Source organism: Oratosquilla oratoria, chromosome 1, assembly GCF_046742065.1.
Source record: "Oratosquilla oratoria isolate Oo_2021 chromosome 1, ASM4674206v1, whole genome shotgun sequence".
In the NCBI taxonomy this organism is placed as follows: domain Eukaryota; kingdom Metazoa; phylum Arthropoda; class Malacostraca; order Stomatopoda; family Squillidae; genus Oratosquilla; species Oratosquilla oratoria.
Window position 1 is genome coordinate 7,790,965 of NC_134777.1, and position 23,827 is coordinate 7,814,791.

The 23,827-nt window shown below is 41.4% G+C and overlaps 1 protein-coding gene across 3 annotated transcripts in view; it reads left to right on the top strand.

Annotated features, from left to right (window-relative positions):
* The window catches only part of Art4 (arginine methyltransferase 4), an 88,235-nt gene that overhangs the window by 31,787 nt on the left and 32,621 nt on the right, over window positions 1–23,827 (top strand). For 2 of the 3 annotated variants that reach the window (XM_076196374.1, XM_076196384.1), the window contains 6 exons: window positions 364–632; window positions 821–993; window positions 1,678–1,817; window positions 1,988–2,070; window positions 4,514–4,701; window positions 10,661–10,741. In XM_076196374.1, coding sequence (XP_076052489.1) covers window positions 364–632; window positions 821–993; window positions 1,678–1,817; window positions 1,988–2,070; window positions 4,514–4,701; window positions 10,661–10,741 — 934 coding nt within the window. Of the gene's footprint in view, window positions 1–363; window positions 633–820; window positions 994–1,677; window positions 1,818–1,987; window positions 2,071–4,513; window positions 4,702–10,660; window positions 10,742–11,213; window positions 11,516–23,827 lie in introns of those variants that run through there. The other variant, XM_076196394.1, reaches the window with a different exon arrangement.

Genomic DNA, 23,827 nt, shown 5'->3' on the forward strand with positions numbered 1-23,827 from the left:
ACCATCACCTCATGTACATATGATCACTTTTTGCCCATATTTATATCAACATCCTCCTCTTGTATACCCTCCCAAATTCTGCCACTAACTTTTAATTCTATTTACCATCTCGGCTATGGATGTAACATAAGTACGTAAAACATATAATGTTGTAACTGAATTCACATGTAATTGATCCAGCCACCACTTGGAAGATACATAATGTATTATCCTCTAATGTCTTGCACTTCATACTACACAAAATTTCATCACTAAGTGATTTCTGGGCTGAACTGGTGACAAGTTGGTTTCCCAGAGCCCATGGGTCTCTTACAAGAGAGAACCAGAGCAACATATTGATTGATTGACGTATTTTAATTTCAGTCTTTAGTCCGCAACAACAATCTTCAAAACACCATCAAGGTTATAGCAGGGAAGATAGAAGAAATAGATATTAATGAGAATGTTGACATGATCATATCTGAGCCTATGGGTTACATGTTGTACAATGAGCGGATGTTGGAAACCTACATACATGCCAAGAAGTGGCTAAACCCCACTGGTAAGATGTTCCCATCTAGAGGGGATCTTCATGTAGCTCCGTTCAGTGATGAGACCTTGTATGCTGAGCAGCTTACCAAAGCAAACTTCTGGTGAGTTGAAATGTTGATAGAATGTCTATTTTGTTGTTCAGTTGTTGTGTCTGTACAATACTGTTCAATGTTGAATGCTGTGTTGAAAATATTTGATGATAGTTATTGTGAGTTATTATTTATATATTTATTTTATATAATTTTATTTTTCATTTATTCATTTGTTATAATTATTATTATTTTAACAGGTACCAAGCATATTTCCATGGGGTTGACCTGAGTAGTTTAAGAGAACAGGCCTTAAAGGAGTACTTCCGTCAGCCAATCGTTGATACCTTTGACATTAATATTTGTCTTGCAAAATCTATCCGTCACACTTTAGACTTTCTGCAGGCGAAGGAAAAGGACTTGCATAATATTCGTAAGTATAGTAACGTAATCTAGAGTTAACAGGGAAATATGATATGGGATCAGGACAGTTTGAAACTGTCTCGGAAAGACTTGTTTAGTATTATTACAGGAATACCTCACTGTACGACTGAGTGCTATAAAGTAGGTAAAACAAATATTGGGTGTATGTGAAAGCCCCAGGCAAAAATTGAGGAGGGGGTTGACAGGGTCCATGAACACAACCCCCCTATGTACCTGTAAAACCCACCTTGATATATGAATACTTGTATTGCGACCAGTCAACTGGGAACACAACTCAGTTGTATAGTGAGGTATTCCTGTATTTCTATTATTCTATTTATTATTACCCTGTCTGGGGTTCTGGCTGCACGTTCATGTACAGTATAGTTTGTGCATTAGCATGCAGCCAGTACTTTAGGAACTATATAGGGCACCCCTATGGACCAGAGCCACATCATTTTGTCTATGTTAGAGGAAATCTATATTCATAGAAAAATGGTGCTATTTGTTGTACCGAGACTTCCTCCATTAAGCTGTCCCCCTCCCTCTTGATAATGTCCAGTACCACATCTTAAGAGTATATATTACCATTTTCACCTGACCCCCTAGTTGTGGGGGTTACTAGGATAGCCTGTTAATGGGAAAAAGAAAAAAAAAATCTATCAGTTTCTTTGTATCATTGTTTATCTTGCAGATATTCCATTAGAATTTCATATCTTGAAGTCGGCCACTGTCCATGGTCTAGCATTTTGGTTTGATGTGGCATTTTTGGGTTCTAAACAAGCTATTTGGCTCTCTACTGCCCCAACTGAGCCTCTTACTCATTGGTATCAGGTAAGCATAGTAATTTCACTATGCATGTAAGAATTTTTTTAGAGAGAGAGAAAGAGAGAAATTGACCTATGAAATGCATAGAATTAATGATATAAAGTTTCTTCCAAGCTTGTTTATCTTCAAGACCTATTAGAATCTTGTGCTAACTGCTTGGTTTCTCCACTTGTTAGGTGCGCTGCCTATTAGAAAGACCCATTTTTGTCAAAGAGGGTCAGCTTCTCAGAGGTACGGTAGATCTCATTGCCAACAGAAGGTAAGTCATCATTGATTTTGTATACCCAACCAAATCCTCCTCCTCCTCCTCCTTCTCCTTCTCCTTCTCCTTCTCCTCCTCCTTCTCCTCCACCTCCTTGTTCTCTTTCTCTGCCTCATATTTGTCCTTTTCCTCCTCTTCCTTCCCTTCCTCAGAATCAGTGAAAAGTACCTGCTTGTGGTGGTTCTGCAAGACCGCATAAGAAAAAATGTCTACCTTTTCACCTTGGACAGAAGTGTTGAGCAGGGAAGAGAGAGGGCAAAAGACAAGTGTGATCGGGTTGTAATGGATGGTAGATTTAAGCAACCAAAACGAATTTCTAGTCTCCTGTAATTTTGTGAGTAGGTTAGGAGGAAGAGTCACCAATGAAGCATACATACATACATATACTAAAAGCTTTTTCCCCCCTTACAAGCGAGGTAGCCAAAACGAAAAAGGCATAGAAACCACTCCCACCCATTCCATCCCCTACATACTCCTCTCCCCTCCACCCTCTACCCTCCCTCTTATCTTGGCACCTCCTGGATGATGGGTCATCCCTGCATCTTGTCCACTGCATACATACCAATGGTTATTTTCCCCTTACAAGGGAGGTAGCCAAAAAGAAAAAGACACAGAAACCACTCCCACCCATTCCATCCCCTACATACTCCCGTCATCCAGGAGGTGCTCAGATGAGAGGGAGGGTGGGAGGGGTGTGGAGTGTATTTAGGGATGAAATGGGTGGGAGTGTTTTTTATGCCTTTCCCTTTTTGGCTACCTACCTTGGAAGGGGGAAAAAGCCTTGGTATATTTATGTATGTATGTACATACTCCTCTCCCCTCCACCCTCTACCCTCCCTCTTATCTTGGCACCTCCTGAATGATGGGTCATCCCTGCATCTTGTCCACTGCATACATACCATTGGCTATATCCCCCTTACAAGGGAGTTAGCCAAAAAACACGAAGGCATAAAATCCACTCACACCCATTCCATCCCCACATACTCCACTCCCATTCACCCCTCTCCTTCCCTCTTATCTTGCCTCCTGGACGAAGTAGGAAGAGTAAACCAGCTTTGGCTGTTGGGTCTTGTGGAAGCGTGTCTTACTTCAAAACCTCAAATCCAGGCAGTGGGCACAAGACAAGGATGGCACTTCATTCACAAGAAGCTAAGATGAAGTAAAAACAAATAGGTGTGGGATGGGTGAAGGGTGGATGATGTCATGGCTGGCTACCCCCCTTATAAAGGGGAAAGTGTATTTTGGTATTTGCATTAAGTGGTGCTTTAAGTTTCATACATAAGGTTTTTCCCACCTTACACAGGAGATAGTCAAAAAGAAAATGGCATAGAAACCACTCCCACCCATTCTGGGGTATTGGCTGCATGTCATTGTGGCAAAGTAGCATGCAGTTGATACTTTAGGGTCTATATGGGGTGGCCCTATGGACCAGAGCCACACATCATTTTGTCTGTGGTAGAGGAACCCTGTTCATAGAGAAATGATGAGACTTTTATACTACGACTGTCCCTCCGTTATGCTGTCCCCCAACCCCTTGTTACTGTCCTGTACCATTTCCCTGAATATTCATTTCCATTTTTTGCATACCCTGTGGTGGGGGATAGAATGCTGCCATCAGTTCTTCCCACTTGAGTCGTAAAAGGCAACAATAAACGGGATGGGGGTTAGGACTAGGAATCCTGCTACCTGTAGCTCCACAGGGGACATTCCTAAAAAAAAGTAAAGACTTTAAGTTTCATTTAGTGGAAAACCAACAGTGCCACAGTGACTGGCTATGATCCTTGGGTCCTCTCACAATTCTCATTGGTAAGAAACTTCAGATTGTTGTCTGTGTTATATCAGTGTAGGACCATTTCTGTTTTGAGCTGAAAGGGAGGAGACTCCAATTGTCAGCTCATTATGTGTGAAAAAGTGCAAGAAATATAGTTGACATTAGTTGAGAACTCTTTGATGCTTGCTGGTTGAGTGAGTTAGGGGGTCATTACTTGCGACAGAGGTCGAGATGATGGTGATTCGAATCCTGCTCAGGGCGAGTTGAAATAAGGGCAAGGCTCATTAAATTCCATACTACAAAGACCACTGTAAGGGTCACTTTCCTAGCCTCCCGATAGGAGTGAGTTTATGACATTAAACAAAATAATTTTTGACCTAGTCCAGAGGTCGAGTATCAGCCCGAGGGCTGCAGCTCTGAGAGAGTGAGAAGGTCAATAGATTTTGAAAATGGGCAACTTTGCTGAACATCTTGGAGGGCCACCACATCTGTCACTGGTCCCTGCTATATGTATGAAAATGTAACAATTATAAATATTCCTCCTCCTCCCCCCTCCTTTCTACTTGTTTTCCTTCTTCCTTCTTTCATAAATTTCTTTCATGTAATCTATGTCGACTTTCATACAGAAGGTGATTGTAGTATTTATCCCTGGACTTCATTGCATTACAGGCAGTCCTATGATGTTAAAATGGAATTGAGAGTAGAAGGAACTGATACTATGTCCACAAATACTCTAGACCTGAAGAACCCCTACTTCCGATACACTGGTATCGCTCCCCAACCTCCTCCTGGACAGAACACCACATCTCCATCTGAAGACTACTGGGCTCAGCTTGATGTTCAAGGGGCAAAGGAAGGCAAGTTTTTCGACTTCTTTTGTAAATGCAGCTGTAATAAGATAGGAATGATATAAAAGTGTCAGCATGTTTAGGTTTTAATATTAACCACTCTCCCTCTCATCTGAGCACCTCCTGGATGACGGGTCATCCCTGCACCCTGCCCACCGCCCTGGGTCAGAAGCAGTGTCGCAAGACACTGTCATCAAGACACTGTCATCAAGACACAAGTCATCCAGGAGGTGCTCAGATGAGAGGGAGGGTGGGAGGGGTGTGGAGTGTATTTAGGGATGAAATGGGTGGGAGTGTTTTTATGCCTTTCCCTTTTTGGCTACCTCCCTTGGAAGGGGGAAAAAGCCTTGGTATATGTATGTATGTATGTATGTTTAGGTTTTCTATTGAGAAAGTAAGGAAGACTGCCCATGTTCACACAATTAGCTTCAATGAAAGGGATTCCATTCATACTTGGTAGGGGCATCAAGGTAGTCTTTAAAGTACTTATATTTGATGATTATTGGTGGTTTTGTGTTGGGGTTTGGAATCCAGTGCCTCCAGTAGTTTTTTCACTACATGTGTCTCCTCTTATATCATACAACTCCATAGTTCTGTAATATCCTTCATTTTCTAGTAGTTCTTTTTCCTCATGCTGGGATATTGATGACACGGTAACATAGAGCCAATAATTTACAGACTTTTGGGGTGCCCTAGTGAACCAGAGCCACACATTATTTATCTTGAGTTAAATATCTGTACTTGTGCTAAGGGGAGAGGGTGGGGGAATATCAGATCATTTTTTGGTGGAAGGTAAGTTGAGAGTGGTGGATAGATGGAGAAAGAGGAAAGGAACAAAAGGTAGGGAGGTGCTTAGAGTGAATTCTTTAAATGAAAAGGAAAAGGAGAAGGAGTACAAGAAGCAGCTGAGGGAGGAGTGGGAGGGAGTGAAGGATAGAGTAGAGCCAGGTGTGGAGGAGGAATGGGGATGGTTCAAGGAGGGAGTTACAAAGTATGCAAGGATGGTGTGTGGAACAAGAAGGACAGGAGGAAATAGAAGGAAGGGTAGTGAATGGTGGGATGAGGAAATAAAGATGGTTGTAGAAGAGAAGAAGCAAGCTTTCACAGATTGGTTACAAAATAGGACGAGGGAGTCATATGAAAGGTACAAGGAAAAGAAAAGAGAAGTAAAGCAAAAGGTAAAGGAGGCAAAGAGGAGAGCAGATGTGAAGTGGGGTAAGAGTATAACAGAAAATTTTGAAAGTAATAAAAATATATTTTGGAAAGAAATTAAGAGAGGAAGAGGAGGCGAATCAAGTAGAGAAGAAAAGGTAAATGGTGCAGATGGAGAGATTATAATGGAAGAGAAGGCAGTAAGGGGAAGATAGGCAGAATATTTTAGGGAGTTGCTAAATGTGAAGGAGGATAGGGAGAGAAAGATAGTTGCAGTGGGAAATGCTAAGAAAATGAGAGTGATGAGTGAGGAAAATGGAGGAGAAATAAGGAAGGATGAAGTGAAGGCAGTTGTTAACCTTTTCACTACGGGGCACATCGCACATCTGGCAGCATTAGCTGCCCTATGTGTGATGTTGTGTCATAATAATCGCATTATAAAAAATAAAGTCAGTGCTCAATCGTTCGTTCTCTTTCACCCGTGTATTTTGATAACCATAGAAAATTGATGAAGCCAGTTTAGAGAGAATGGAAATTACGTAGGTACGACTACAATAAATATAATCAAGATGCCGACGTCAGCATCATTGAGTACCCACTTGCTCCTCATGCCGCCTACGTAGGCATCACCATATGGAAGTGGTTAAGATGATGAAAGCAGGTAAGGTACCTGGTCTGGATGGATGCCATGCAGAATGTCTAAAACAAGGAGGTACAGTGATGGTGGACTGGCTGGTGAGGTTATTTAATGTTTGCTGGAGAGAGGGTAGAGTGCTGGAGGACTGGAGGAGTGCCTGTATAGTTCCACTTTACAAGGGAAAAGGGAACAAGTGTGAATGTAGCAGTTTCAGAGGGATTAGCTTGTTAAGTGTAGTTGGGAAGGCTTATGGGAGGATCTTGATTGAGAGGATTAGGAGAGGAACAGAGGGAGTAATTGGTGAGGAACAATGTGAATTTAGGACGGGTAGAGGTTGTGTAGATCAGATCTTTGTGGTAAGACAAATATGTGAGAAAACTATAGGAAAGGGGAAGGATGTTTTTTGGGCTTTTATGGATCTGGAAAAGGCTTAGGATAGGGTAGACAGAAAGGCACTGTGGGAGGTTATGCAGGTATATGGGATAGGAGGAAGCTTCTAGGAGCTGTCAAGAGTTTTTATGAGAGTAGTAGAGCTTGTGTCAGGATTAGAAATGGAGAGAGTGAGTGGTTTGAGGTAAAGGTGGGACTTCGTCAAGGATACGTTATGTCATCCTGGCTGTTCAACTTATACATGGATGGGGTAGTGCGAGAGGTAAATGCAAAGGTAGTGGGTCAAGGATTGGAGATGGTTAAAGAAAATGGAGAAAAGTGGGAGGTGAGCCAGCTGTTGTTTGCTGACGACACTGCACTTGTGGCAGGATCGGAGGAGGGACTGAGGAAGTTGGTGACAGAGTTTGGGAGAGTATGTGATAGAAGAAAGCTAAAGATAAATGTGGGTAAAAGTAAGGTGATGAGATGTACAAGGGGTGAAAGTGGCAGTAGACTGGAAGTGAGCATTAAGGGAGAGCAACTGGAGGAAGTGGATAGTTTTAGATACTTGGGTGCAAATGTGGCAGGAAAAGGTGGAGGTAGAATGTAGATTGAGAGAAGCAAGTAAATACCTTGGTGGATTAAAAAGTGTAATGAGGAATAGACATTTGGGAATGGATGCTAAGAGGAGACTGTATGAAGGAGTGATTGTGCCAACAGCACTGTATGGGGCAGAAACATGGAACATGAGAGAGGAAGAGAGGAGGAGTTTGAATGTGTTTGAGATGAGGTGTCTGAGAAGTATGATGGGGGTTACTAGGCTAGATAGAGTGAGAAATGAGGAGGTGAGGAGAAGAATGGGGGTGGATAGGGAGTTGGGAGATAGGGTTGATGAAAGAGTATTAGGATGGTTTGGACACATGGAAAGAATGAGTGAAGAAAGACTAGTAAAAGAGGTATGGAAGGAAGGTGTGGAGGGAGTGAACATGAAGGGATGTCCTAGGATGAGGTGGATGGATGGGGTGAAGGGGGCTTTGGGGAAGAGGGGAATGTCTGTTGAGGAAGGACGGGAGAGGACAGAAGACAGGGGTGAATGGAGAATGGTTGTATATGGATGATGTGTGATGCATGAGATGGAATGGGTGGGGGATGGGGGGTGAGGTAGTATGTGTGAGCAAAATTTGACGCAGCCCGAAGGGATTTCTCCCCGTCTTCTCCTTTTATACATGGGGGGACGGAGAGGGGGGGTCGCCGATTTAATGAAGCAGCCTTGCTGTGGATGTGCTGTGTCTTGCGACACTGCTTCTGACCCAGGGCAGTGGACAAGGTGCAGGGATGACCTGTCATCCAGGAGGTGCTAAGATAAGAGGGAGGGTGAAGGGGTGTGGAGTGTATTCAGGGATGGAATGGGTGGGAGTGATTTAATGCCTTTTCCTTTTTGGCTACCTCCCATGTAAGGGGGAAAAAACCTTGGTATATGTATGTATGTACTCATACTCCTCATAGAGGAATGATGATATTTTTGTGCTGCAGTTGCCCATTCATTATGCTGTTCCCATAAACCTTTCCAATATCACTGCTATGATTCTACCTTTTTTGGATTTCCCCGTAGTGTGTGTGTGTGGATCATTGGAGGGATTAAGTTAGTGATGGATTTCAGGAAGGTGTGTGAAAGAAGGAAGTTGAAGATAAATGTGGGTAAAGGAGAAGCGAGGAGATGTACAAGGGGAGAGGATGCAGCACATCGGAAACAAGTATTAAGGGAGAGAGACTGGAGGAAGTGGATAGCTTCATATACTTGGGGGGGTGAATGTGGCAGGAAAGGGATGAGTGGAGGTAGAGGTAGAATGTAGATTGAGAAAAGCAAGCAAATGCCTTGGGGAATTAAAAAGTGTAATGAGAAATAGACATTTGGGAATGGATGCTAAGAGGAGAGTGTATGAAGGGGTGGTTGTGCCAACAGTACTGAATGGGGCAGAAACATAGAGAACATGAGAGGAAGATTTTAAGTGTGTTTGAGATGAAATGCCTGAGAAGTATGGTAGGGGTTACAAGGCTGCATAGAGTTAGAAATGAGGAGGAGAGTGGGGATGAAAAGGGAGCTGGGAGATAGGGTTGATGAAAGAGTATTAGGATGGTTTGGACACATGGAAAGAACGAGTAAAGAAAGATTGGTAAAAGAGGTGTGGAAGGTAGAGGTAGATGGAGTGAACATGAGGGGGCGACCAAGGATGAGATGGAGGGAGTAAAAGGGGCATTGGAAAAAGAGTGAATTGTCTGTTGAGGAAGGAAGGAAGGGGGGGAGAAGGCAGAGGAAAGGGGTGAGGGGCGAATGGTTGTGTGTGGATGATGCTGTGATGCATAGAAGGGGTTGGGGTGAATCTTTGAGGGAGTATGTGCAAATGATATTTTGACGCAGCCTGAAGGGATTTCTCCCCACCTCTTTTTCTATGTGAGGGGATGGAGAGGGGGGTTGCTGAATTAATGAAGCGGCCTTGCTGTGGATGTGCTGATACCTGCGACGCTGCTTCTGACCCAGGGCAGCGGACAGGATGCAGGGATGACCCGTCATCCAGGAGCCAAGATGAGAGGGAGGAGGAGGATGGAGGGGAGTGGAGTAAGTAGGGGATGGAATGGGTGGGAGTGGTTTCTATGCCTTTTTCGTTTTGGCTACTCCCCATGTAAGGGGGAAAAAAGCCTTTGCTATATGTATGTGATGAGATGTACAAGGGGTGAAAGTGGCAGTAGACTGGAAGTGAGCATTAAGGGAGAGCGACTGGAGGAAGTGGATAGTTTTAGATACTTGGGTGCAAATGTGGCAGGAAAAGGTGGAGTGAAGGTGGAGGTAGAATGTAGATTGAGAGAAGCAAGTAAATACCTTGGTGGATTAAAAAGTGTAATGAGGAATAGACATTTGGGAATGGATGCTAAGAGGAGACTGTATGAAGGAGTGATTGTGCCAACAGCACTGTATGGGGCAGAAACATGGAACATAATAGAGGAAGAAAGGAGGAGTTTGAATGCATGAGATGAGGTGCCTGAGATGTATGATAGGGGTTACTAGGCTGGACAGAGTGAGAAATGAGGAGGTGAGGAGGAGAACGGGGGTGGAAGGGGAGTTGGGAGGTAGGGTTGATGAAAGAGTATTGGGATAGTTTGGACACATGGAAAGAATGAGTGAAGAAAGACTAGTAAAAGAGGTATGGAAGGCAGATGTGGAGGGAGTGAACATGAAGGGACGTCCTAAGATGAGGTGGATGGATGGGGTGAAGGGGGCTTTGGGGAAGAGGGGAATGTCTGTTGAGGAAGGACGGGAGAGGACAGAAGACAGGGGTGAATGGAGAATGGTTGTGTATGGATGATGTGTGATGCATGAGATAGAATGGGCGGGGGGGGATGGGTGGTGAGGTATTATGTGTGAGCAAAATTTGACGCAGCCCGAAGGGATTTCTCCCCGTCTTCTCCTTTTATGCATGGGGGGACTGAGAGGTGGGGTCACCGATTTAATGAAGCGGCCTTGCTGTGGATGTGCTGTGTCTTGCGACACTGCTTCTGACCCAGGGCAGTGGACAAGGTGCAGGGATGACCTGTCATCCAGGAAGTGCTAAGATAAGAGGGAGGGTGGAGGGGTGTGGAGTGTATTCAGGGATGGAATGGGTGGGAGTGATTTAATGCCTTTTCCTTTTTGGCTACATCCCTTGTAAGGGGAAAAAAGCCTTGGTATATGTATGTATGTTCTTTGTAATCCATGTGTTGTTTGAAATGTCTTGACCTGTGGATGAATTTGTATTTTCTCTCTTGTTATTACAGCTGTGAACATGGTCAATGGAATTACGGTTAACGGTCTCGGAGAGGTTGCTATCGAACCTGAAAACTCCCTCATACACCTGGGTGAGTTTGAATCGTTTTTCCCGCACTTTTTATCTTAGTTTTCTAGATTTATTCCTTCAGTGCCATGGCCCTCTGTTTAGATTTTGTTGTGGCAAACAACAGACAGTGTTAGTTATGGATTCGTGATTTGAATACCTGCACACTGTATGCAGGTTGTACCCATCATCTGTAGAAAAATATCGGATGTCTGCTACAACTACAACAAAATCTCTATAGTTCTCCACTGTGCTGGAAGGGGTTGTACATTCTGTATTACTTTTGAAGTATGGCTATACTTGTAGACTGTATACTAAGCCTAAAACAGAACAAAAAAATACGGCTTTGAAGTTGAAGTTTTGCAAAATATGGTACAAATTGTTAAGTTTGTAGGCTGCTCTGGAACAGCTCTTGTTGGGTGGAATGGAGTAAGGGAGAGTATGCTGCCTCGTGGACCAACAGCTTCTTGCAGTTATGGCTTTTCTTTCCATTTCAGATGCTTACGGTTCTTGGCGTTAAAATCTTCCCTCCTATGATAGACTGGTTAGGGTTTTGAACATTTTCCTTTGTTCGTGTTAGGGTCACTTGTGGTGCAATAGTAGCTATGTAAATAACTTTGGTAACCTAGACAGGCTTGCAGTCCGACCGATAACGGCGTCATTGATTTACGAAGTGGTCGTGGACCTATAAAAAAAGGGTAGCAACATGTGCTTTTTCATAATTTTAGTGAAGTACTTACCATATATACTCGTGAGTTAGTGTTTAAGACCAAATATTTAGGCAAAAAATTGGGGTTGACCTGTTATTGGTTACGTAAGGCTGAAATTCATAAATGGTGGAAAGAGCTATTGAGTAACTCTGATTCAAACATGAAAATAGTTGTCTTTTGTCATCAAGAAACAAAACAAAAACATGTACCAGTACAATAGTGCATACTGATAAATGTAGAAAATATAGAGAGAATAAATGAGATACCATTGGGATTTTGATTTTGGTTTTATTTTGAGATGTTTATTTATTTTATTTTTTATTTTTATCTTCTTCAAATTCTTCTTCAAATTATTCTTCTTCCTTTCGTTTCTTTATATTCACTTCTCTTCTTCCTCCTCCTCCTTCACCTCTGTCTATATATCTGTATATCAAGGGCATTTTCCCCCTTATAAGGGAGGTAGCCAGCCAAGACATACACACCCATATTTTAGGGTTTTGGTTGGAGTTCTCATAGTTATCATTATTATTATTTGTTTATGTATTTATTTATCTGTTTACCATGTCTTGCTGCATTGCATCTGACCCAGGGCAGTGGGTAGGATACAGGAATGACCTGTTATCCATGAGGAGCCAATATGAGAGGGTGGGGGTATGTGCCTTAGATTTGGCTACCTCCCTTATAAGCTCTTGGTATATAGACAAATATCTGTTTAATATATTTTTATCGGGGGTGGCTGTATTGGTATTTGGTGTAGTCAATATAAAAAGAAAGTACATCTAACTCAAAGTATCACAACGTTGTATTATATACGAACTCTATTATTGGAAAAATAAGAAGACAGGTGTATTAAGACTTTTGGTGTGTGGTAATTAAAGACAATTAAGGAAGGGCCAATATGAAATCAAGTCCTTTGCAAACAGGGCTCTGTCCTAGATGGTGCAAATTTTTTTGATATTTTTAAGTCGGATATAGTTTATCATGGCAGTGCCTGAATGAGTATATTTTCTTAGATTAATAGTATTGTTTGTAGATCATGATCAGTTTCCGAAGCCCTTGCCTGCATTTGATTTTAGTATGTTTATTTTCTTGGTCATTAAGAGGGAGGGAAGAGATAGAGGGGAGTGGAGTAGGTAGGGAATGGAATGGGTGGGAGTGGTTTCTATGCCTTTGTTTTTTTGGCTACCTCCCATGTAAGGGGGAAAAAGCCTTTGGTATATGTATGTATTTTTACAGATAAGTGGAACGGAGGGGGTGAATGGGAGTCATGTATGTGGGGATGGAATGGATGGGAGTAGACTTTATGCCTTTTTTTCTTTTGGCTACCTCCTTTGTAAGGGTGGAAAGCCTTTGGTATATGTATGTAATAGGTTTGTTGAAATCTGGAATGTGTCTTTATAAAACAATATAGGATCCAGGATGACAAGGAAAGACAACCAACTATAATCTTGTGTTGAAGATATGTTACTTTTTATATTTTTCAATTAGAATACTGGGGTATTACAAAGATATTCTATTCATAATGTGCTTGATAGAATACTTTTACGTAAATTATACATCTGCATTAAATGGGATAAAATCATGACAAAATTGGTTGACTTTTACTTTCTTTTATCATAGAAAAGATGGTAATGTAATTAATTTTTTATGGTTTTGAAGTAAAGAAAATATAGAAAAAATGCATCACCATAATTGTTCCATTCTAATTGGCTTGAATAGATACTTAAAATGGAAATATGGAATGGTTTTGCAGTCTAAGAAAAGTGATGATTTTCTGAAATGGATTTTTATATGCCTTGGAAAAAAGGTGCTTTGTTGTTATAATTTACATATATGCTAAAAGGCCTCTTCCTTTTTATAAAAGGGTGGCAAAGTTAAAAAAAAGTACACCCATCACCCATCCAAAACTCATTTGTTGTTCCTCCCATCTTAGCACTTCACATAAGAAGTCCTTTTCTCCTACCACACCACTTAAGTTACATGCAATTTATCAATGTGCAGCCCTTCCAGGGCACCCAACAGCCAGAGCTAGTTGACATATATACATACCTGGTATACCAAAGGCTTTTTCCCCTTTACAAGGGAGGTAGCCAAAAAACGAAGGCATAAAAACCACTCCCACGCATTCCACCCCCTTCTGTCCCTCTCATGGAATGGAGTCTAATAGACCAGAAATTTTTTGGAAAATTAGCATGGAAGAAAGCGCAGTATGACAACTAGCAGTTGAGTTTATGACCAATATGGGAATGGGTATCCATCAGTACTTCAGCATATTAAATTTTTCATGGAAAAGAAAAAAATTGAAAATACTCTCTGATAACTCCAATTGTCAGTTAATAGTCTTTCAATAACTGGGGGATGTATAGGAAAGGCATAAAATTATTCACTAACGCTGGCAATTCAGATACAGCAAAATGCATACTGTAGCTTGAGAAATTGATGAGGTTAATCTAAGAGTTTTATCAGTCAGGGGATTCTTTACAGTTCAATAAAATCATTTACATAAACCAGAGCAAATCGGTTAAGTTTGAAGAAATAGAGCTGGTTGCACCAATAGTTGTCCATTGCTAAGTTATTCTCCACAGGACTCGCAGTAATGGGTATAAACTGGACAAATTTAGATTTAAGAAGGAAATAGGCAAGAATTGGTTTACTAATAGGGTGGTCGATGAATGGAATAAACTTGGTAACCATGTAGTAAGCGCTGAAACTATCAGTTGTTTTAAAAAACGATTAGACAACTTTATGGATGGCGATGACAGGTGGTGATGGATACGGAGCTGCCTATTGTAGGCCTTATGGTCTCTTGCAGTCTCCTTTATTCTTATGTTCTTATCTTTGTTTTTCCATGCACTTGTTTTTATTTATGGCATCACCATTTGGGTTTCACCAAATAATGAAGCAGCGAGGGTAAACAGGTTCTTGGTATCAGGCTCTGCTGTATAGGTGCTCTGTCTCACTGTATTGCCTTTGAACTGGGTAGTCAGGTGGGGAGAGGGATGACTATTCATGAGGTGGTATGATGTGAAGGGTGGGTTTGGATTTATGTGTGTTCTGTGACTCAGCCTCTCCTGTTATAAAGGGGGAATGACCCTTTGGTATTTATGTGTGTATGTGTGTATATATATATATATATATATATATATATATATATATATAAATATATATATATTTTTTTGTGGTTGGCAAAAAAAAATATCTGTACTGGGGACCATTCAGTTTGTGTGTGTGTGTGTGTGTATATATATATATATATATATATATATATATATATATATATATATATATATATATATATATATATATATATATATACACACACACACGCACACAGTTTTCCATATAGATGTATAAATATGTGGAATAGCTTAGAAGGTGATATAGCCCAAGCTCAAACAATACATGAGTTCAAATCTAAATATGATAATTGGAAATCAAAAATATAGATTAAGTTGGAACCATACATGAATTTGAGTCTAGGTATATTAGAAAATTAGAGAATAGGAGACAGGACCAAACGAGCATTGCTCCTTTCCTGTATACTACAATTAGGTGAATACACACACTTTGTATTCAAAGACTCGGACAACCCCTTCCATAAATGTGTTTTAAGGCCAGCAAAGTACACTGATAAATTTAATTAATATATGAAGTTTATTTTGCATCTTTGTAATCAATATTATTTTTACATAACCCTTCTCTCTGCCCTTTTGTATTGTTTTATCCTGTTTTCTACCCTTTCATCTTTGCCTCTACCAATGATTTTACTATTTATTTTCTTGCAATGCCCCAATACCAGACTATGCTCTATTATTTTAGTATTTTGTCTCCTCACTAATACAGTGCTTCCTCGCATCCCTACTGTGCCTCTCATTTAGTTTGTTGGTGAAGGAAGAAAGAGTTAGCCACTTGTTTTTAGTGGATGACATTGCATTTGTGGTTCATTCAGAGCAGAGACTGAGAATTGGTGACTAGTTTAAAAAGGTGTATAAGGGGATCTGGGAGTAAATATGAGTAAAAGTGAAGTGATTTGATGCTGAATGATAATACATACATATACCATAGGCTTTTTTCCCCTTACAAGGGAGGTAGCCAAAAAGAAAAGGGCATAATAACCATTCCCACCCATTCCATCCCGAATACACACCACTCCCCTCCACCCTCCCTCTTATCTTGGCACCTCCTGGATGAAGGGTCATCCCTGCATCTTGTCCACTACCCTGGGTCAGAGGCAGTGTCGCAAGAAGAACTGAATAATAATAAATAATGAAATAAATAATAAGATTCTTTATTGGTCATGTAAATTACATGAAATTTGTCTTGTGTGTTTTCATAAGAAATTGAGGGCAATCATACATAGATGAGCTACTACAATCTTACAGTGGTTATCAAAATCTTATTTACACAAAAGCTAAAGAAATACAAGAAATTACCATCTGAGTTTCAGATGAGTGATGAGAGCAGTAGTTTAGATGTGAGCATGATTGTTAAGAAGTTGGAGTAAGTGGAGAGTGGTGAGTATTTAGAGTAGCACATAGCAGTTAATAAAGGAGCGGGTGAGATGCATTACAGGTAAGATGGGTGGAATGGAAATTGTTGTAAGAAATAGGTATTTGAGGATGAATACAAAAATAGTTGTGCAAAGGACTGATTGTACCCACAGCCCTGAATGGAGCAGAGAATTGGAATTTAAGATATTTAATGAAGCGGCCTTGCTGTGGATGTGCTGTGACTTGCGACACTGCCTCTTATCTTAGCACCTCCTGTCATCCAGGAGATGCTAAGGTAAGAGGGAGGGTGGAGGGAAGTGGAATGTATTTAGGGATGGAATGGGTGGGAATGATTTTATGCCTTTTTCTTTTTGGCTCCCTCCCTTGAAAGGGGGAAAAAGCCTTGGTATGTATGTATGTAGAAAGGAAGAGTGAACAATTTAATGAGATGTGAGGAATAGGGTGAGAAATGCAGAGGTAAGGTGGAGAGCTGTCAACTAGGAATGATCAAAGGATGTTGAGGTAGTTTGGGCATATGGAAAGAATGGGTGAGGGAAGGGTAATAGAAAATGGATGTGAATGGAATGAACTTAAGAAGAAGACCAGGGATGAGATGGATGGATTGGGTGAAAGGTGCCTGAGATGCAGATGACTCAACATAGCAACCTGGGCCTCCAAGAGAAATTTTGCAAGGATCCCTTTGGGGGAACAAGGTATGCAAAGATTTTTCTCAAAATTGGGGGTTTAATGTCCAGTCTATACAACTAGGCCTACGATGATTAATAATACATATAACAATGGTCCCCCCCCCCCATACAAGGGAGGTAGCTAAGACATAAAATCCACTCCCACTCATTCTTTCCCCACATACTCCACTCCCATTCACTCCCCTTCCTCCCTCTTCATTAATTGATAATGAATATTTATATAAAGAAGTAAGTGTGGTGTGATAAATATAGTGATGTAAATGTATGTTGGGCTGGGGGTAGGAGAAGGTGCTTGTTCTTGAGGGGGGATGGATGTTCCATGGTTGCTGTAGGCTCCTTAGCTCTTTGGCCCAGAAACAAAGTACCAGCTGTACTCCTTCTCTCTTGTCTCTGTTAGCAATAGCAAAATAGCAACAAAGACATAAGCTTACTAAGACAAACTAGAATAGCTTAGAAATGATAGCATGGGAGTCTCACCCTAAACATCATCAGTAACATTGCTCATCCTTGATAACCATGAATCAGAAAAACATCCAACAATGAAATTAACCTCTTCACTACGGGGCACATCACACGTCTGGCAGCATTAGCTGCCCGACGTGCGATGTTGCGTCATAATAATCGCATTATAAAAAATAAGGTCAGTGCTCAATCGTTTGTTCTCTTTCACCTGTGTATTTTGATAACCATAGAAAACTGATGAAGCCAGTTTAGAGAGAATGAAAATTACATAGGTACAACTACAATAAATATAATCAAGATGGCAACGTCGGCAACAAGGAGTACCCACTTGCTCCTCATGCCGCCCACGTAGGCATCACCATATGGAAGTGGTTAAATGGGCAAATCCTTCCATTGGGAAAGAACCCTAAAATAATAGGTTTTACTTTTGACTTGTTACTTTTAGTTTGTCAAATATCCAACTGTAAAAATACATGCATACATACCAAAGACTTTTTCCCCGTATAAGTATACAACAATGTATACCAAATGTTTTTCCCCCTTATACGGGGGGTAGCCAAAAAGAAAAAGGCATAGAAACCACTCCCACCCATTCCATCCCCCATATTCCACTCCCCTCCACCCTCCTCCCTCCCTCTCATCTTGGCACCTCCTGGATGACAGGTCATCCCTGCATCCTGTCCACTGCCCTGGGTCAGAAGCAGTGTCACAAGACACAGCACCACAGCAAGGTTGCTTCATTAATTCAGCGACCCCCCTCTCCATCCCCTCATGCAGAAAAGGAGAAGACGGGGAGAAATCCCCTCGGGTTGCGTCAAATTTCTCATACATACTTCCTCAACCCCCATTTCCCACCCACTCCTCCTCATGCATCACAGCATCATCTATACACAACCCTTCTCCATTCACCCTGACCTTCTGTCCTCTCCCGTCCTTCCTCAACAGACATTTTCTCTCTTTTGTGTGTGAAGTAGCAAAAAAAGGGGGGGGGGGCATCAAATCCACTGCCACCCATTCCATCTCCACATACTCCACTCCCATTCAACCCCTCCCTATCTCCCTCTTATCCGTAAAAATGACAAAGAAAATAAACATTAGTACTAAAATCAATTGCAAGCAAGGGCTTTGGAAACTGATCATGGTCTGCAAACAATACTTTAGAACCACACCTCAGATTGGTTCCAGACAACCAGAAAAACATTGAAACCCTACAAACTCCGAATGAAGCATTGAGGAAAATAAAAGGATACACCAAAACTACTTAAATAGGACACCTGTACTCAGAAATCAAAATTATCATCATAGGGTATTACTTGAAAATGAGAGGTACACAGTTCTTTGTTAGAGCCACAAACCAGTGCACACGTCTCATTACTTCACACACGCACAAGCAGCAGAATGTAACAAAATAACCACACCAGCAACATGCTTTTCAAATATGTACAACCTACTACCAGTACCACACAATATACATACATACATATACCAAGGCTTTTTCCCCCTTCCGAGGGGGGTAGCCAAAAAGAAAAAGGCATAAAATCATTCCCACCCATTCCATCCCTGAATACACTCCACACCCCTCCACCCTCCCTCTTATCTCAGCACCACAATACATCGCACAAAAACACATTCCTGCCCAGATCACAAAACAAGCTCTTCAGGACAGTCGTGTATTAATTTTGATTTGGCTAGTGGATTGGTTTTGTTTGGCTAGTGATTGGTTGATTTGGCTAGTGGAAAATCATGATGTATGCCGCACCCTGAATGGACTCCTAGGAGTTAGTTTTGCAAGATAGACGGCACAATCATAACGCTGCCAATATTTAACTTTTTCAATATGAATCAAATTCTAGTGGGTAGCATGAGCTGCCTGATGTACGATGATTCAATGATGTATCACAATACTCGCATTATATAATACAAAGTTACAGCTGTATTACTCGTTCTCTTTCACTCTGAATATTAATAACCACAGAAAATTTTATCAAGCTAGTTCACAGAATATGGGGGTCACTCAGCTACAACTACAAAATAAATATAATCAAGACACCAATGCTGGGATCTTCGTATACTTGTGCCTCATGATGCCTACATGGGCGTCATCATATACATGTATATATACCAAGGCTTTTTTCCCCTTACAAGGGAGGTAGCCAAAAAGAAAAGGCATAAAATCATTCCCACCCATTCCATCCCTAAATACACTCCACTTCCCTCCACCCTCCCTCTTATCTTAGCACCTCCTGGATGACGGGTCATCCCTGCACCTTGTCCACTGCCCTGGGTCAGAGGCAGTGTCGCAAGTCACAGCACATCCACAGCAAGGCCGCTTCATTAAATCGGCAAACCCCCCTCTCTGTTCCCCCCTGCATAAAAGGAGAAGACGGGGAGAAATCCCTTTGGGCTGCGTCAAATTTTGCTCACACATACTACCTCACCCCCCATCCCCCCATATGGAAAGGGTTAAAACTCCAACACCCGCATCTCCTTAAACTGACCCCATGGTCACCATCAATTGTGGACATGTTTCTTTCCCTGTTTCACAAGAGAACTGACCCAGGGCAGTGGGCAAGATGCAGGGATGACCCGTCACCCAGGAGGAGCCAAGAAAAGAGGAAGGAAGGGGTGGTGAATGGGAGTGGAGTATGTGGGGTTGAAATGGGTGGGAGTGGATTTATGACTTTGACTTTGGCTATTTCCCTTGTAAGGTGGAAAAAGCTGTCGGTATATGTATGTAAAAGAGAACTGACATCTGGCCCACTCCCACACTAATACAACACAACAGTTCAAAGTTCCTTCACAAAGAGATCTGTAGGAGAGCCCAAGGAACATTGCTAGCTATTAAGATTGGGTTTCCTGTTTTAAAACTTTAGAATGACAGTTGTTAATATTATCGTTATAATGTACTGGTGCTCAAATGATATCTGCCAGCAGTTGAGTATGAATGTATATGTGAACCTTTGAAGGCAATTAATCAATCTTCATCTCCCAGGTAACTGACAAAAGTCGCCAGTTCACCCCATGAGTCATTTAAGGAAGAAATATTGTCTGGTTGTGGTTACAGTGGAGCAATGTGAAATGAGATTTTCATTCTTTTCTGAGTAGTGGTTGTATCTGAGTCAGTTTATGTGTATAGTTAGGCTTATTTATTGTTGGAATTGTCTTTTACAGGCACCAATTCAGATATATTCTTTATAGTGGCCTGGTTAAGAGAATTTCTGGTCAGATTTTCTTGTTTGGCAAGTTTGTATATTTATATAGGATATGTTGTAAAGACAATCTGTGTTTTGGAGTTCCTTCTGAATTTTTCAATGGTATGTGTATATATATATATATATATATATATATATATATATATATATATATCTCTTTTAATGCATGAGGGGATAGAGCGGGGAGGGGGTCGCCAATTAAATGAAGTGGCCTTGCTGTGGATATACTGTGTTATGTTGCGTTGCATCAGACCCAGGGCAGTGGGCAAGATGCAGGGGTGGCCCATCATACAGAAGGACCCGAGGAAGAGGGAGGGAGGTGTGGTGAGTGGGAGTGGAGTATGTGTGTGTGAAGTGGGTGGGAGTGGATTTATGCCTTTGTCTTTGGCTACCTCTCCTGTAAGGGGGAAACAGCCATTGAGATATGTATCTATGTGTTAAAACCTTTCATGCTACATCTCTTTTGGGACTAACAAAGAGTATCTTTAAGTGGCAGTCCTGAAAAAATCATGTCACAGAGAATCACATCCCATTTGTCCATCTTCAGAACCTCTGAACACCTTCACCTCTATCTAGATATGTAGTCACAAGGAGAGTGATTGATCCCCTTTCGCGTACTACTGTAAATCATTGACACACAAACCGTTCCACACTAATACAACTCAAACAACAGGCCTACATGTCTTATGAGAGATACAAAACGGTCCAGGGGCACTGTTGCCTGCCACTGTGGGGTTGTGGGATTCCAGTCAGTAAAACTCAAGGTGATAATTATTATTATGCCTCATCTATTCAGCAAGAAAACCTATATATTCCAAGGGTCTCTTTCCTCTTATGAAAGAGGTAACCAGTCAAAGGATGCACCCATTCCATTCCTATCCATCACCCATTTATTTCCCTCTCCTCTTAGGTCCTCTTGAATAAAGGGTCATCCCTCCCCTGCCCACTGGTTGGGTCAGAGGTAATGCAGCAAGACACAGCACATCCACAGCAGGCCCAGGCCCTTGGTTATGTATGTATGTACATACGTATACCAAAGGCTTTTTCACCCTTACAAGGGAGGTAGCCAAAGTCAGAGGCATAAATCCACTCCCACCCATTTCATCCCCACATACTCCACTCCTATTCACCACCTCTCCCTCCATTTCTTGCCTCCTTCTGGATGACAGGTCATCCCTGCCCTGGGTCAGAAGCAATGTAGCAAGACACAGCATATCCACAGCAAGGCTTCTTCATTTAATTGGCAACCCTCCTCTCCGTCCCCTCATGGAGAAAAAGAGAGGACTGGGAGAAATCCCTTTGGACTGTTTCAAAATATCATTCACACATACTCCCTCATCCCCCACCCACTCTTTTCCGTGCATCACAGCATCATCCATACACAACCATTCTCCACTCACCCCTATCTTCTGTCTTCTCCCTTCTACTCTTTCCCAATGCCCCATTTACCCTATTCATCCATCTCATCCTTGGTCGCCCCCTCATGTTCACTCCCTCCACCTCTGCCTTCCACACCTCTTTCATTAATCTTTCTTCACTCATTCTTTCCATGTGTCCAAATCATCTCGATACTCTTTCATCAACCCTATCTCCCAACTCCCTTTCCACCCCTGCTCTCCTCCTCACCTCATCGTTTCTCACTCTATTCAGCCTAGTAACCCCTACCATACTTCTGGTATTTCATCTCAAACACATTTAAATTCTTCCTCTCAATATACTGCCATCAAAAGTCAACCTTTTGCGTAGGAACCATAAAGAAAGGCAAAATTTTCCCACAAAGTAACACAAATGAGAGTGAATTATAAGTAGTAATACAAAATGACACTTCCTTCCTCAGTCTATACTCATGACATGATCCTCTGCTACTAGTTCTTCTTCATATTATTAAGCACTGCTGATGTTGTAACCACAAAACTACAATCAAGAACATTGTAAACTTAGGAATCCTTGTTTACAACAATCCACCACCAGTGTCACACAATACCACACAAAAACACATTCATACTCAGATCACTAAACAAGCTCTCCAAGACATACCATTAAATTCAATAATCCATCAACAACAACGAACCCCCCCCCTTTGATATAACCCCCACAGAATAATTTGTCAGCATTAGTGTCATCACAGAATTGAATAGCCCAAGATGCATCCACCACACAGAAGACCCAACACATTCTACAGTGTCCCACACTAAAAATCCCTAGACAACAATGCAGTATTTCTTCCTTGAGATAAAGGCCCTGCCTGGTGGCTATATCTGCTGGAAGCTGTGGGTCTTGGTCATGGGAAATTTGAAGCAAAGGAGTGTATGTGTATTTACCTAATTGAAGTACACAGGAAAGGGATAATGCTCATTGGGTCACGTCACCTATTCTGTAGTTTTCTAACATACCTAGACTCAAATTCATGCACATTTTCAACTTAATCTATATCTGATTTTCAATTATCTTATTTGTGTGTGTGTGTTTTGCTAATTGTAGTATACACGAAAGGATCAACACTTTCGGGGTCTTGTCTCTCCAATTTAGCATACATAGCTTCAAGTTCATGCTTGTAATTTATTGGTGCTTTCTTTCTTTCACATTTGTGAATTGATACCATGTTAGCCCCTTTCCTATCATGTGGCACTATTCTTTTTAATGAACATAAAGGAGACTGAATCTTGTCAGCCAGTTGTTACCCAAATTCTTTAATCCAGTTTGAGGTCCTGTCAGGTTTTGAAACTTTTTGCACTTCCATCCCAAAAAATTGAGTATTTCTCTCACTTCTGCATTTATATTTTCTAAACCTAAATTTTGGTTACCTCACTTTCACTCTAAAAATTTGCTCTTATTTGTAAAGACAAATTGGAAAAATCCATTCATTATTTGTGCCTGAGGTGAAACCTCTGCAAAAACCTCACTACCTACTATTTATTAGCTTGATTTCTTTACTGTGTCTTAGTTTTCCACTGATGAGCCCGTAAAACTGATTTGGTTTATTTCTTTATTTGTCTATAATGCCCTTATCAAAATTTCTTTCTTCCTGGAGTCATGTACAGTCATTTCTAGTTTGTTTATAAGCGTCCATCATTCTCTTGCTTCTTCTCTTTCTCTATTTTCCCAAGCTGTGTCTGAGTGTTTTAGCTATCTTGCACCTTAACCCCTTCCATACGGTGCCGCACACGTAGGCGTCATGGACTTAGATCTCGGTGGCAGCACCAATGCCAGCCGTACGACGTGTCGTAATAATACTCGCATCATAAAATATAGTCACCGCTTATATCGATCGTTCTCTCTTCACCCGTGAATTTTGATAACCATAGAAAATGCGACTACAAAAGAATTAGAAAGAATGTCATTATGGAGGGGCGACTACAATAAATATAATCAAGACGCCGATATGGCAGCCTCGCGAATACACTCGCTCCCCATGACGCCTACGTGTGCGGCACCGTATGGAAGGGGTTAATATGTCTTGTTTCTGTATCTTCCTTCGACAAACCTTTTGTACATGTTCTTTCACTCCCAAGTTGTTAATGTAAAGAAAG